The sequence below is a fragment of the Rhinolophus sinicus genome, chromosome 1 (genome assembly GCF_057876585.1).
Source record: "Rhinolophus sinicus isolate RSI-liver-muscle chromosome 1, RSI-T2T, whole genome shotgun sequence".
NCBI classification, from domain to species: domain Eukaryota; kingdom Metazoa; phylum Chordata; class Mammalia; order Chiroptera; family Rhinolophidae; genus Rhinolophus; species Rhinolophus sinicus.
In genome coordinates, this window is record NC_142501.1 from 49,199,438 (window position 1) to 49,216,565 (window position 17,128).

At 36.0% G+C, this 17,128-nt stretch overlaps 1 protein-coding gene across 3 annotated transcripts in view; it reads right to left on the reverse strand.

The window, feature by feature from the left end:
- NELL2 (neural EGFL like 2) overlaps nucleotides 1–17,128 on the reverse strand; it is a 316,912-nt gene that overhangs the window by 215,742 nt on the left and 84,042 nt on the right. For all 3 annotated transcript variants that reach the window (XM_019748417.3, XM_074325809.2, XM_019748418.3), the window contains exon 10: nucleotides 16,019–16,121. In XM_019748417.3, coding sequence (XP_019603976.3) covers nucleotides 16,019–16,121 — 103 coding nt within the window. The remainder of the gene's footprint in view (nucleotides 1–16,018; nucleotides 16,122–17,128) is intronic.

The window sequence follows — 17,128 nt, forward strand, 5'->3', positions numbered from 1 at the left end:
CAAATCTGAGACTTCATTGTTCTGCTAAAATCTGCTCATGTGCACCATTTTGGTGACACCCTGGGTCCCTGCCATAGACAGTCAGTGTTGCATCATGGGGGAAAACTAGGCTCCTTGGTGGCCGGCCCCACCCCAAAAGCTGTATAAGTCTTTTACAGCAGCGGATTGCCCGTGGCAGCCTGAGGAACTTTCAGTGGTGGGCAGTCAGCCACAACTTGTGCTGCAGCCTCTCTTGGGCAGCTCTTCAGGATCCGTAGGCCTGAGGTGAGTGGTGGCTGGTTGCAGTATTCTCAGGACATTTTGCAAAGTGGTCACTGGCCCGGCACTGGTGCAAGAACCAAATCTGAATTAACTTTGTAAAAACCAGAGCCCCCACACTGTGACTCCCTAGAACCCCGCCCCGCCCAGCTAGTACTGCATCACTGAGGACACTCTCCACACTGGGCCAAGCAGCGTGGCTTGGACACATAAAGCGATTATTTCAACAGCTGAGCCTTATGGACAGCCAGCAGGTGACAACGGGACTAGGGGAGCCATAGGCCTTTTGCTAAGCTGCACCAGGCCCAATACTGGTAACAGCAAGCCACAGTTCATAGAGTAGCCATCCCCACACACCGTCAGGTCCAGCAGAGGCAGCAACCAACCCCATATAGCTTTATAGCTCTGACCAGGTAGCCCCAGGCTGGTCATAGGCAAGGCTGAAATTGGCCCACATAAGAGCCCCTCCCAAAAGACACCAGAAACAACATACCAAAACAGTATCCAGTTACCCTCACAAGTGGCACACCAGAAGGGTGGTCGCAATAGGCACAAGAGCCCGCTTGGACAAACCCACCTATGAGGGGTCAGCCCTCACATGGCAGCTCATATGCTGTGAACATAGCCTATCCTCATGGCCAGTCAGCCTGGGAGTCAATCCCACCCACTGATGTGCCCAAAACAATCAAGGCTCAACTAGAATAGGAGAACACACAACACACACAAGGGACACATGGAACACATGCACAGGTGATCAGGGAGACTGTGCCACTGAACCACACAGGACACCTCCTACATAAGGCCACCCAGCAAAGACTGAGAGACATAGGAGATCTACCTAATACATAGAAAAACAAAAACAAAAACAAAAACACAGAGAGACAGTTAAAATGAGGAAACAAAAAAACACGTCCCAAATAAAAGAACAGGAGAAAACTCCAGAAAAAAGAACTAAATGAAATGGAGCAATCAGTCTATCAGATACAGAGTTTAAAACACTGGTTATAGAATGCTTAAGGAACTTAGGAGAACTTCAACAGAGAGATACCAAACATAAAGAAAGAATAGAAATCATAAAAACAAAACAGTAGAAATAATGAATACAATAACTTGAAGAATACACTAGAAGGAATCAACAGCAAATAAGATGAAGCAGAGGATCGAATCAGCAATTTACATGACAAAGTAACAGAAAATCCAATCGAAACAACAACAAAAAAGAATTTTAGAAAAATGAAGATAGTTTAAGGGACTTTTGAGACAACATCAAGTGCAACAACATTTGCACCACAGGAGTACAAGAAGGAGAAGAGAGAGAGCAAGGGATCGAGAACCTATTTGAGGAAATAATGACTGAAACATCCCCTAACCTGGCAAAGGAAATAGACATACAAGCCCAGGAAGCTAAGAGAGTCCCAAACAATATGAACCCAAAGAGGGTCACCCCAAGATACGTTAAAAATAAAAATGACAAAGGTTAAATAAAAAGACAGAATCCTAAAAGCAGCAAGAGAAAGACAATTAATTACTTACAAGGGAGCTCCCATAAGACTATCAGCTAATTTCACAAAAGAAACTGCAGGCCAGAAGGCAGTGGCAGGAAATATTCAAAGCGATGCAAAACAAGGGCTTACAACCAAGACTTCTCTATCCAACAAGGTTATCATTTAAAATTGAAGGAGAGATAAAGAACTTCCCAGATAAGAGAAAGCTAAAGGATTCATTACCACCAAGCCAGTATTACAAGAAATGTTAAAAGAACTTCTTTCAGAAGAAGAATTCGGGGGAAAACAAACAAACAAACAAAAGTAGATAAAAAATATGAATAATAAAATGGCAATAACTATGTACCTATCAATAATCACTTTCAATGTAAATGGATTGAACGCTGTAATCAGAAGACTTAGGGTACCTAAATAGGTAAGAAAACAAGACCCATGCATATGCTGTCTACAAGAGACCCACCTCAGATCAAAAGGCACACACAGACTGTAAGTAAAGGGATGGAAAAAGATATTTCACACAAATGGAAATGAGAAAAAGCTTGGGTAGCACTACTTACATTGGACAAAAAGTACTTTAAAATGAAGACTAGAATAAGAAACAAAGAAGTACATCACATAATGATAAATAGATCAGTCCAACAAGAGGACATACCCCTAGTAAACCACAATGTACCCAACACAGGAGCAGCTAAGTATACAAAACAAATACTGACTGACATAAAGCCAGAGATTGACAGTAACACAATCATAGTAGGGGACTTTAACACCCCACTGACACCAATGGGCAGATCCTCCGGACAGAAAATCAACAAAGAAACAGTGGTGTTTCTTTGGATGACCCACTACACCAGATAGATTTAATTAATATTTTTTGAACCTTTCAACCAAAGCAGCAGAATATACATTCTTTTTAAATACACATGGAACATTTCCCAAGGTAGACCATGTTAGGCCACAAAGCAAGTCTCAATAGATTTAAGAAGACTGAAATCATATTGTCTTCTCTGACCACAATGGTATGAAACTAAAAATTCATTACAAAAACAACCCTGAAAAACACACAAACACATAGAGGTTAAATAACATGCTACTAAATAATGAATGGGTCAATCATGAGATCAAGGAAGAAATCAAAAGATACATTGAAACAAATGAAAATGAAAACACTACGACCCAACTTGTCAACATCCAAAATTACTCCACCTCTAAAATATTTCAAATCTTAAACCATGAGACTGCTTTCACTAATACATACAAAATAACAAATAATAATAAGCACATTTTTTCTGTGCTATCCATCAAAAAATTATCTCAAAAAAGGTACCAGAACCAGACACACACGACTGAGTTTTTAAAACCATTTAGGGACAGATAATTTTCATGATAAGCACAAGTCATCTGGAAGTATATATGAGAGAAAATAACCCAATAAAAATTTAAAAAGAAGAATGATGGTAGACTTCTTTTTCCAGATAATAACTCATACTAGAAAGCTACAATAATTAAAATATTATAGAATCAGTACTATGAGACAAATAGATTAAAAACAAAATAGAAATCCTAGAAATAAATTCAAATACATGTAAATATATAACTATTTAATATAAGACAAAATGGCATGTTAATCAGTGAACAAAGGATCATTCAATAAATGGTACTGGAATTATCGATTAACTTGTTTACAAAAAAATTAACTAGAATTATTATATCATGTACCCAAATTAAATCTCAGATTGTTTAACCTTAAAATGAAAAAATGTGGGGCCATTTGTTGGTTAGAAAGTAAATATTCTAATGAATGAAAGGAAGAAGGCCTTTTTAGCATGACTAAATGATTCAGTTACAAAAAATTTTAAATCTTTTTTGAAGCACACTAAATAAAAGAAACAACATTATAAAAATATATTTGCAACATATATTACAAATGAGTTTTATTATAAAATGAACCCTTAGAAATCAAGAAACAAAAACACAAAACATTGAATTTCAAAGTGGATAATGTACATGAAAAATTAATTCAGAAAATAAACACAAATTGCCAAGAAACAAAAGAAAATTGAACAATCCAGATGTTTAGCTCTACCTCTGGCCTTTGTCCCAGTCTCCATACTCATATATACAGCTGCTTACTCTACATTTCCATTTAAGTGGCTAATCCACCTCTCAAATAGAATATATCTAAACTGAATTCTGGATCTTAGCCACTCTCCCAAATCCAGCTCAATTTGCAGCCTTTCCATCTTAGTTAATAGTAACTCCATCCTTTACTTCCTCAAACCAAAAACGTTGGAGTAATCCTAATTCTTCTCTTCTACTCCAACCCATATTGAGCCATCAGAAAATCCTATTGCCTCTACCTTCAAAATATATCCAGAATCGAACTTCCCATCACTTCCACCTAATGAAGCTACTATCGTCATTTCTTCTATGGATAACTGCAAAAACGGACCTGCCTTTCTTAAAATATGTAACATGCATCCCATCACCCTTAGGATAAAAATTAAATTCCTTAATCTGGCCCCTTCTTACCTCTTGACTCTGCACATCAGCCACACCAACCTCCCTTCACAACATCCTACTTCCCTATACAGAGCGTTTGCATATTAAATTCTCTTGGCCTGAACATATCTTCCTTCTTATCTTCACTGGTGTAATGCTATTTGTTCATTAGATCCCAGCCCAAACATCATCTTCTGAAGGATGCCTTCCCTGATCTCCCTGCTCGGTGAATTTCACTTACGACAGTTGCTCTAACAGCATCTTACTGCTACAGCATTGCACTGCCTACTCGATCATTATATGACTAATGTCGGTCTCCCCAACTTGATTGTTAAGACTCTGAAAGCACAGAGCAATCGTATTTTGTTCAGCACTGTATCCCCAGTGTTTAGCAATGACTAATTCATAGGAGATGCTCTTAACAACTTTTTTTTAAATGAATGAAAATCATTGAAAAGAGACTCAGTGGTAAGACACTCAATTTCACCTTTATTTCACTTAATTTCTATATGCACAGAGCAATCATCCCCATACTACTATTTCTAGGATTATTCTAAGCTCCTCAGCTCCTAAATTCATCCCTGCACATGTAGCACACTCAGCCAGGATAGTTAATCCAATTCTTACACTCCACTTCACATCCCACACTGATCGTCTCCCCCAACTCTGTCCTTCAGCATTTAGGAATCATGGTACGAAGGGACAGTAACAGATTAAATAAATCAGTGAATAAATACAATGTTCATTTTGTTCTATACTAGCCCACCCTTTCCCTTCTTCCCAACCAACAAATAAAAGTGATCTTTCTGAGATTCAGGGTCTGAGAAATGTTGGAGGTAAACCATAGGCATAAACGGAAATGGGAAATTCTTAATACCACTTGCTGCGAGAGGACCTAATTTGTGATCAGAAAAGCTCAATTTTTCATTTTAAAAAGATGATGCTTACCCACAAAATAGTGGAAAAAGAATGTGTTACTTGCTGCAATTTTTTTCTCTTCCACCATGCATGATAAAGACTTAGCTTCCCTAATCTAACAATAATAACTCAGACAGAAAAAGTTCATGTTTCCTTTCTTCTTGCAAATAATGCTGCAATAAACTATGAGGACCTGAAACTGATCAAAAAGGCTTGAATGGGTTGAATAAAAACTGAGAAGGCTATCCAGGGCTATCTGCACACACTCAGTTTTAGCATTGTGAGGTGCATTTGTGCAGGCTCACTAACTCCTCCTAGATCACCATCTTTGAAATAACCCCAGGAATCAAGTGGCATGGAGCACAATTCTAAGGGAATGGATTAAAGGTAGGATTTCTGCAAAAGGGAAAAGGGAATTTAGGCTTGTGGAAAACACACTGCCCTAAAGTTTTCTAGTATTGGGTTGCTTTTATTCATCTTCTTACAATACCTACAACAAAATATATAAACAAATAAAGAAACAAACAAATAAATAAAAGCAGATTCCAATGTATGTGGGACACAAATAGTTAAAAACTGGATGAGAACAGTTGAATTTAATATCGAGACACCACAATTCATCTCAGTCTAGCCACCTTACAAAAACTAAAACTATATATCTTATAAAACTGTAACAAGCTACTACTAAAGGCCTGGGAAATCAGACTGATGTGAATTATTCCACCAAGAGTACTTAGAAAGAAACCTCATCTGAAGAAAATGCAAAGAAAGCTTCAAAAAAAAAAAAAAGATTTGGAGACCAAGGAGGTGGAATTCTCCATGATCACTCCATGATCACTGATTTTTCAAGAATTCTAGTTAATAATCCAGGTAGATCTAGACCTTTTCAGTCGGTACTTTTTAAAGTTTTAACTCAACATGTTTTCCCTGTTGTTTCTTCACCAAAATCAAACAAAAATCCAACTAGAAATCATTTGCTTTTAAAATTTATTTTCCTGAACTATCAGAACGTCTGTTCCACCTATGACGTACTACGAAGTCATAAAAAGTGTGCTTCCTATGATAACAAAAACACTTCACTTTAGTAATAAATACTGGATAATTTGCATTTGATTTTTCTCTCCTTTCTTATTACGTATGGAAATCAGCATTATAGAATTATATTTCCTATGTATTACCATATCCTTTGAACACGATTGCTGTCTGTAGAATGTCATACATTTTTAACTTCTTCATTGAAACTGATTTTCTATTTCCACTAATGAGATACATTACACATCACGAGGCAGTACATGAGGAACACTGCATGTGTTCACATGGTGCTGCCACATTACTGGCTGGGTCATCTCAGAAAGTGAAGTAACCTCCGGAAGCTTCAGTTTCCTCGTCTATAAATTGTAAGCCATTATGGCAAGCAAGAGAAATGATTCATGTTAACTTCTCATACTCACACCATATTTAATAAATGTCAGCTGAAAACATAAACCCTAAAAACATGTATTTGGAGACCTTTCTCACTTGAGATCCAAGAGGAAAAAATAAAGCTCCATTGAGAACCTGGGCAACCAGGAAATCACACCCACTGGTTAAATATTTGCTCATCAAATTGTGTCCCACATACCAGCAGTTTTGGCATCACCCAGGAGCTGGTGAGAAATGCAAACTCTCAGGCCCCATCCCAGAACCACTGAACCATCATTTTCATTTTAACAAGACCCCCATGTGATTCATATTCCCCGTAGAATTTGAGAAGCAGTGAGCTCAGTGATGTATTCCTGAACACAGGTCTCATTGCCTTTTGGGCAAAAAGTCACATCTCAGCAAAGTCACCAGTGTATGCATCATGGCTCATTGGGGTCACTTGCCAACAGTCAAAATCATAAATAGCATACCTGTATATTATTATACATGTACATACAACAAACCAAGTTGCTGACTTTATTGCACAAGTGTTTGTGAGACATCTCTTTACAGCTCAGAAGAATATTTATAAGTGAAGACCATTCTGAAGCCAGCCAACCCCCAAATGTTTTTACAATAACAATGTAACTAAAATATAAAACAATCAATAAGCCCAAGATCTGAACCTCTGAACCTCGAATCCTAAAAACCTAGTGTGGTCCTATAGCTTAGGCCCAAACTCCAGAGACCACGTAGCCAGTTCCCCAATAAAAGCAACATTCCAGAAACCGGGTGAAGAGAGTATGAATAGGAGCTGCTGCATTTAGAGGAAATATCTAGACAAAGGCTCTAGTATATAATGTGGGTAGAATATTCTAGTAACAGGCCATGGGAGGATGTCGCAGCCATTCTGACATGAGATGTTTTACAAGCTTAATGTTCCTAAATCGGGTGGAGCTCCATTCTTACCACCACTGACACCTGGAATGATTTTTTACAGCAAGCTCAGGTGATTTCATATGTATTTTTTACAGTTAAATAGTTCTGAATTTGGGGCCAGCTTTTGAATAAAAAGAAACACGCCTGAACTGCACTCTATCACAACCATCTCTAAACTAAAAAACAAAGAGAATTCCTTTCTGACCCTTCCTCATGCTGAACTCCTGTATCATTGTGCTTTTTTCATTTAATTTTCAATCTATGCTAATTTTATACAATCTGTAAATATATATCTGAGAACTCAGGCCACATACAGTATTAAAGGCATCCAGTGGGGAGTCCAGTGCAGCTGAGTCGATGTTTTGTACTTTTTGAAGGGATGGTAGGTGTTTTGGCTTTATTCTCCATTGGACACTCTGATGGCCATTTACCTTTATTATGCAGTTGGTCTTCCTGAGTTACCACTTTCCCGTAATTGCCGAAATCAACTTGTAAGATGCTTTAAATTGCATATATCTTATTTTTGCCTATCCTGACTTCAAAATGCCATTTGTACGATCTCTATTGAGAAGAAAATAAGCTCATTTTTAAAATAATTACCTAACAACACTGCAGATAAGAAGCTGCATTTTCTGCCTAAGATGAGTGTTTTTCATCTCTCTTAAACTGAGTCTCCTCTGAATGCTAACTAGATTATCGCTCTTTTGCTTTGGTCTGAATCTGAAATTCTCTCATTTGTTTCAAAGCCTTACACTACTAAGCAGGACTAGCCTTCTGATCCCCTAAAGAGTCCCAGTTTTAGTCTCCTAGAACAACGCTAGACAGTTTGATTTAATTATTATTATAGGCAGATTCGCATAAAGCTCTCTTCTGAAGAGTTTTAGGCCACTTAAGCAATGTCATTAGATGGGCAGAGAAATTCTTTTAAAAAAAAGTAATGGGGCATGAAAAATAATAAAATCCACAAAATGCATTAATTTGAGGAGCTTAAGAATAAAGAGAAATTACAATTCAGAGTGAAGAACTAGAGGCTGCATACTATCTATTATTTTAAAATAAAACATGATTAAAGAGACACAGCATAATGCCTCAGAATCAGAGGGCAGTACTCCGTGTTATGGCTTTTGGAAAACCACTTTCATTTCAGAAAAACATAAACTTAATGTATTCTTATGCCATCTACATAATTTATTGAAGGTGCATAATTGTAACAATTGCATCTGAGCTCGCTAGACAACATTGTGGTAAAACAAGAACACTCAGGCTTCCATAAACTATCTCTCATTAAAGGATCTCCCATGAGTTGATATTAACATGTCAAGGTGGCTTGGAAAAAAGAAAAACGCCCTTCTGATGCCCTTTTCAAAGACTTAGTGAAACCAAAAGAAAAGTGTTTTCAGGTTTCCCTCAGTGCGACCATCTAGCACTCCTCACTAAAGGGGGAAAACCCAGGACCAGATTTTTATAATTTGGCAAGAGCTGACTCAACAATTCTACGGTTAGCAATTTACCTGGTAGATAGCCATATAAAAATGCACCAAGATCATGTATTAACGACATCCTGAAATATTGTTTTTTCATAAGAAAAATAACAAGTTAGAAACAACCAAAATATCCCTTGAGAAGGAAGAACATTATAATAAACTAGACATCAGAATAATATGCAGCAATTTTTAAAAGTTAGTTGATATAGAAATATCTCTAAAATTAAAGTCCAGGAAAATATATGATATCATTTACCATATATAAAAAGCCTACACATGTGTATGTGAGTGGATGCATTAAAAATAATCTGGAATGGCACAGGAATAGAAGTTTGGGGAGAGAGAAGAAGGGAGATTTTAATATTTTATTTTATATCTTTTTGGATTGCTTGAGTATTTACAGTATGCATGCATTATGTTCAGTAAAAACGTAAAAAAATGCTATCCTAGGATATGGAAGAAAAAGTGACAGCACCAAGCAATTTACACTACTCAGGACTGTGGAGTAGAGGACACAGTAGCTAAATCATTGTGACAATGTCATCATCCTGTGACTCTGCCCTGCCTTTTCCTGGCATCGCACCTCAGCTACAAGCTGAATAATTAACAGTAGATTTATATTTTTTGAAAGATTATTAAAATGTATCATGTGGAATCTCATATAGTCATTAATCTGAAGGCTATATTGTTAATTATTCTTGCTTATTAATATATTGCCAGTTCAGTATTTTTTCCACTGATTTGACATTTATCAGTTTTTATAATGTGTAAAAAAAAAAAATAGCATTATGCCAAATACTCTTTTGAAAACCAAAATAATATCACCCAAAATTAATGACAGTGTTTGGGAAACCTACAGGATTATCCCAATGAAACCTTTAATAAAACTTAGCTATTTGCCTTTAGTGAAAATATTCCCTATCATAAGCTCAATTATCTTAACTATGTAATGAGCAAATAGACATTTTCCTGCCCATTTATTCACACAGACCTATACAAATAGAAAAGTGTCCTAATTCTATTATTTACCCAATATTATTTTAAATATTAAATTAGGGTTATTTTGTTGAGACAAGACTGAATCCAGACCAAGGCCATACACATGATTTATAGCAGCACAATTTAGCTCTCAGCTCATTCAACTGTTTACTATGACATAATGTTTTTAAATAACTACAGACTTTCAAGAAACTTTCTAAAAATATTGCATCTGATAGTAAAACAAGATGCTTTCGTTTTGATTGCTGTTTCTACCTTTTTCATTACTGCATAGATCCCCTCAGTTTGTACCGGCATTCTCGTCATGTAGCCCCTTGTGTCTCTATAATGCCAACTAATTCATAATTGTGTTCATGTGTGAAAATCTCCAGAGAATGCTGCATATTCCCCCTGCTTCCAGCATTACCATAGAGACAGCTAAGTTTATTGATTATGTCACTCTAAAATTATTTCCGTTTTAAATGTAGCCTACATAAATTAAATAAGTTATGTTTTTTCCTTATTTTAAGAACAAAGAGATTCTTGGTGAATTATATCCCACTGATTTTTCTTCTTCATCCCTATATTCACACATTCAAACGTCTCTGATTCAGTAAAACTATATTGTCATATCTTTTTTAAAAATATCCCCAAATTATTTAACTGGCAGTCATTTAATCCCTATCCCTACTTTGCTTGCATATTAAATGACAGAACTAGAATCATATATATCCGCACACTAATATGAAAATAAAAGAATCAAATCCTCCAAACTACCATTTCCTGCCCAAAATAAGAGTAACGCTCTTTGGGAAAGTGTACATATAAAAAAAAAAAAATCTACTCTTATTTTCTATTATTTAAAATTAATGAAAGTGGCCCATAAACATATGAAAAAGTGCTCATGTTCACTTGTCATCAGGGAAATGTAAATTTAAACTGCAATACAGTATATCACGTACCAACATTATTTATCATAAGGTCTAAAATCTAAAAGCCCAACAATGCTAAGTGTGGGTGAAGCTGTGGAGCAACTGGAATGTTCATACATTGTTGGTAGGAGGGTAAACTGGTATAACCACTTTAGAAAACTGTTTGGAAACACAATTTTACCAAAGGAAAAGACAGTTTTGCCATAGAATAAAAGTTTTACCCTATGGCCAAACAATTCCAAGGTATATACCCATCAGACACGTATAACACCAAAAGAAACATGTGAAGAATATTTACAGAAGGATTATTTATATAACCCAAAACTGGAGAGCACCCAACTGCCCTTTGACAATAGATTGGACTGCGGTACATTAACACCAATAGAATATATACGACAATAAGTATGAATGATAAACGTCTGCATGCAAGGACAAATTTCACCAACATGATTTTGAATGAAAGAAGCCAGACAAAAAAGAATAGATAAAACATAATAAATTGGTTCTTAGTATCAACATTGGTTAAGACCTATCCAAAATATTGAGAAAGAGAATGGCCTTGAGGAGAATAGTACCAAATATCAGAACACAATTTGGAAAAAAAACAAAAAAATACCTCACATTATATACTAATTGTTTAATCTTAGAAAAGTCATTTATCCTCCTTGTCCCCATCCATTACTCCTCTGTAAAATGGGGATAATAAAACCTTCCTCCCCAAAAGTAAATGGCTATTCTGAAGATCTCTGAGGTCCTGTGTAGCTTTAAGATCTATGACCCAATAAGATAGTTTCACTACTTTGTATTTTGATCAATAAAAACATGAATGATTATTTTAATAAAAACAACAATAGCTAAAATTGTTGTAAGCACTTCACATGAATTATTCATTCAGTCCTCACACCAACCTTATATAAATAGATATAATTGCTCTCTCCACTGTATAGATGAGGAAACTGAGACTCTGAGAGGTTAAGAAACTTGACCAAAGTCATACAGCCAAGTGATAGAGCCGGAATTCAAACCCAGAAAAATCGAACTCTATAACCCACATACTTAAATACTCAATATTCAAAGACATTATAGTAACTCCATTTTATCTAAAGTGACAGAGCTTTTTAAATTAAATTTAATACAATCTGATTTTTAATCAGGGAATAGAATATTAAAATGTAATCTATATTATGTATTTAAACTCTGATTTTGCTCAACCAAAAGAGTTATGATTTTAATATGCTCATATAAATCTGGCCTCTTTGAGAAAACAATTAAAATAGCTATTGCTACGAGGCAAGCACCAGCCAATTTGGATAGTAACATTCACATTTTCTGTATTTGATGTCTCTCTAAAACTACATGTAAAAATCTACCTTCCTTGATTTTTTTGTTTGTTTTTGTTTTTAAACATAGCTCTTCTGTAACAGATATCAAAGCATTAGTTCAGATTTGCTTCAGATTCCCTATTTTCATAAATCATCTTTTCTGTAAAGCAGAGCTCTGTGTTGAAACTTGAGTCTACAATCCACTGAAACAAAATAAATGAATGCACTGATTTTTTTCCTACTTTCAGTGACTTTCCATAACTTTCTATTTCCTCGAACTTTAGACAATTATTTTCTGATAATTCTTCATTTTTTCTTTTTAACCTGAGTTGAGATTTTATGTACTTTAACTAGTTTGACCTCATCATATTGCAGAGTGAAAATCTCTATACTTTACATTTTCTAGAGCTATCTTTAATTTGTGTCAGTCGATCTTGCTGTTGGCTAGTTGAGAGCCTGTGACTAGGATAAAGGATGTGATGATGGTGGCTGAAAGGGGAGAAGAGAAAGGGACAAAGGCAAACTCTGCTTACTTTGCAATTTGACCTAGACTTAACCAGGACTCCAAGTGGATAAAAGTGGATCGCTTAGATTAATTGTAGTGGATGGTTTCCAAGAATAATAGGCTCTCAAAGCACAGCACTTTAAGTGGAAGTTCTCTGGGACTTCTAACTAACTGCATATTCTTGGACGAAGCACGTAATCCCTCATTGGGAAGATGGAGGCAATGCCTACCTTACAGAATTGTTCTAAAGATCACATGAGGAACAAAGTATGTGCCTTCTAACCTGTGGGACTGATAAGAAAGACTTCATTTGAGTTGTGATTATTATTACCTTAATGATTTGCATTGACATTCCTGCCTTTGGATTTTACCTTGTGTCTGTTCAACCGACCACAGTAGCTCAGCAGACAGGGCAGGAAAGATTAAGCCCGTTGTCCCAACGCTTTGCTTATATAGGTTCAAATAAAGAAAAGTGACAGGCTTGGTTCTCTCTGACTTCTTTCCCAGAACAACAACGTTCTTGCTATTCAGCAGTTATTTATATGTGGATAAAGAGCTAGAGCTGAAGTTACAGAAGGAAAATACAAAGCAGACTGCAAAATAGGGCTGCTCAGAGTTGCACAAACAACTCTGATGAAGCCAGCCTGAAAGCATTAAATAAAGAACACCAAAAAAATGACTGGCACACGTACTTGCTTTGTTCGTTTCAGTCTTGGCAGAGTAATGTTCAGCAGTTAGGTTATGTGTTTTAGCTTCCAACCGCTTTTAGAAACAGTAAGTGATTAATCTCTCTAAAGTGTTCTCACTGAAGAATATATTTTGTTAATTTTATGTCACTAAAAAGTCTCTGAGCACAGGAGGTTTAATGACAGGATGAGTGCAAGGCATCAGAGGAAGGCTAATGTTTGTGTTTTAAAAAGTAAAAGCCATTGAACTTAACTTATACTCAACTGAAATTGACTTCTCATAAATTATAACAATGATAATACTGGGAAAATTAACAGAGGAAAATAAGACTGTGTCCTTCCCCTCTGTAACAGTGAGTTACAGACACACACGTCTATTGCTTCTCTCACTTTTGGCACATTTAAAAATCTGAAAAATCTGAACAAGTCAGTTAATGATTACTAAATTTATTTTAAATGTTATTTATCTCTTATAAAATTAGGTTTTGCAAAACTTTTAAAAGGTACATTTCCTGAAATATTTTTAATGACTGATTTTTAAATTGTGCATGTGGAGACACATTCCCAAATAATCTCTCAGAAAATTTACCATATAAACTAAATGCTTACTTCCTTTAGGGGGAAAGAAAATTCTATGGGCGTTTACTGCAAATATCTTGCTAGCTCTTACAAAATGCTGAATTCATCAGAACTGGAAGGTCAAATGCTCAAAATACAAACAAACACAGGCACAAGTCCTCTCTACACCACTGAATACGGCTCGAAAGACAACGTCATTTTGTCTATTATTTTTAACCATGTAAAATGAAAGACTCAGTAAATTATTTTGGACTTTCTTCAGTGATATTGTGGTCTCCTCACTGATTTCTTACTTGTAGCTTTCACTGTTTTATATATGAGGCAAACACAGTCGATGTTCTATCATTAACACCAAAGTATGCCAGAAGCACTTTGCATTAATGAATCTCCATATATTTCACCATTTCAGTAAGTCTAAGTGCCTGTTGTTGGGAAGATTTCAAGTATAGTCTAATTAAGTAGGCAGCTTACTGATGGTAACAGAGACAAATGGTAAAATCAGAATTGAAATTCAGTACTTCTCACTAATTAATCCATCATAATGATCCAATATTCCAATCAGTGAGTCTCTAATAAGATCAACATCACTTAATGCAAATCTATTACATTCACAAATAGCAATATATAAGTATTAGTGGGAAGAAGGGTAAAAGAAGTTAAAACAAAAAGTATGATCCCTGCTTTCGTCATTGTATGACTATGAAGTACTATAAGAGGGCCCTCCTCCCTCCTACCGCCAGCTATCTGCAAAGAAAGCTACAGAACATCACCGCAAACTTTTACTTATTAAGAGAAGTTCAAGGAAAGACTCAGATTACACCCCACCAAGAAAATTATCTAGTGACATGTATAAGAACAATTACATTCAATCCTTCCTGGTTCAGCAGACTCTACTGAATGAGGCTAATACTCTCATGCAATGGTTTGGCATCAATGCAAAGCCTAATAAAATTAAATATAAATGAGCTCCTGAGAGAATCAAATCAATGAACTACAAAACAACTTCCTGATTGTTCACTGATACTTGTCACTCTCAACAGCGTATTGCTCCCTATGTAGGCAACAGTAAGGTATGGCAATGTCCATGGTAATGTAGCAGGGTACATGTAATTACCTTAGCAAAAGCAGCCATTCCTTGCTTCTCTCCCCCTCCTGCTCCCTCGCCCTTGCCTCCCTTCCCCTTTCTCTCTGTCGTGTATATGAGTGTGTGTGTGTGTGGTTCTGTGTGTGTGATTACATTGCACATACATAGCCTTATATATTCTATAAACAAATTTTATAACAATTCAGTTTTCATATATGTTACTATTCATTTGTAAAAAAAAAAAAAATAGCTGAATTTTAAATACACCTTTTAACAAGGATTTAAGGGCAGTCTCTTAAAGTATAAGTAACACAGATGCAATGTTTTCTATTATTGAATGAGTACTATAGAAGCCATTTCGGAATAGCTACGAATTCAAAGAACATTTCCTGACATCAAAAGTGAACTGCATGGCTGCTAAAAGGCAGGATAGCTTCCTCACTCAGTGGTATGAGCCTCTTTTTATGAATAAAAGGCCATGGCCTTACCCACACTGGACGATCCTATAACAATGTGGACTTCTGTGCTTTGGGCTAATGGAGCTGGTGGGTGCATCATCTGTTGTTGAAGGTAACTTGTATCATGGATTTCTTGGGTTATCATGGCTGAGAATAGACCATTCTTGACCTATTTGGAAGGTATTTATGTCTAGTTTAATGAAAGAAGTGCCTTACACTAAGTTTCTTATATATCTTTCTGTTATTATACAGAGTAGATTCCTCCAAGAAAAAGTTTCTGCTAGAATAAAATGGAACATTTTTAAACAGAAAAGAACTGATCAACCAAAATAGACAAGATATTCTTCCTATTTCCATCATTTCTAGAAGCTATTTAGCTTGCCCAGATTAAACCAATGATGTGTGAATATTTATTAATATAAAGCTTTATTTTTGCCAAAGAAAGTATTCATCATAAAAGTTATGCTCACATTTGCATTCTTTACAGCACTTGCCATCCACGTATGCAAGAGCTGACTTCAGCGGGCAGTCAGGTGTCGGGCAGATCAGAGTTTCACACTGGATGGTTCCATTCTGAGAAGAAAACAATATTTAAGGAATTTTCACTTTGTGGTTTAGCAGTCTTCAAGTATTTTTCAATTTGTTTCTTAAATTTCAAACTCTTCACATAAATTGTCATAAATACCACTATTCTCTTCGGTTATTATACAGTGAAATCCAAAATAAAGAGACCCACAGCAAAACAAATTGGGTCATAACACAGTTGGTAATTGGCTCCTATCTTCTGTCCAGCAAGTAATGCTAACTGAGCCAGAGTCTCACCTTGTGTAGTGAGGTGGATGAGGACATGAGTGGAGGGAAAGCACACACTGACAGGGAACTAGCAGGCTAAGGGTAAGCCCGGGGCACTCATATCTCCCCAGATTATCACAAAATGAGCATCAACAAACCAGGAGATTTCTGAAATAGCTGTAATCTCGGGACTCAGAATCTTCCCATGGATATTTAAGAGGGGAGGAGATACCACCACGAGGTGGTGCTTACAATCACCACAAGAAACACCAAGCTGCAAACAGGAAGACAAAGAATTTGATTCCTTGGTGTCATCCAGAATTCCCAGGTTGCTAGCTACTTTTCTCGTCATTTGATTGACCTCTCTACACCATATCTCGTATTTTACGTAGTTGGATTTTTGACCCCCAGTTAACACGTTGGGAAGGCTTTACTGTATTTGTAAAGTGCTATAATTTTGGGAGGAACACAAATGTTCCTAAATAGAAATAATATAATGCATGCTCACACAAGTTATTTCAGAGCTACCTTGACTTTTTTACATTCATGATGTTTTGCTTTTGTATAGTCTTGAACTAGGGAAATTTTTTTAAACTAATTTACATAGACTTCTAATTTCTCTCCAGTCTACCAGTTTTAACAGATGAATTTATGTGGAATTTAAAAGTTTAAAACCAAACCTGTTGTGAACATTTCTTTGAAATTGAACATATGTTTCTGAAGTAATAATGAACTAAATATTCTACTTTATTAGTGAGCAATTAGAAAAATCATATTTATTGAAACTC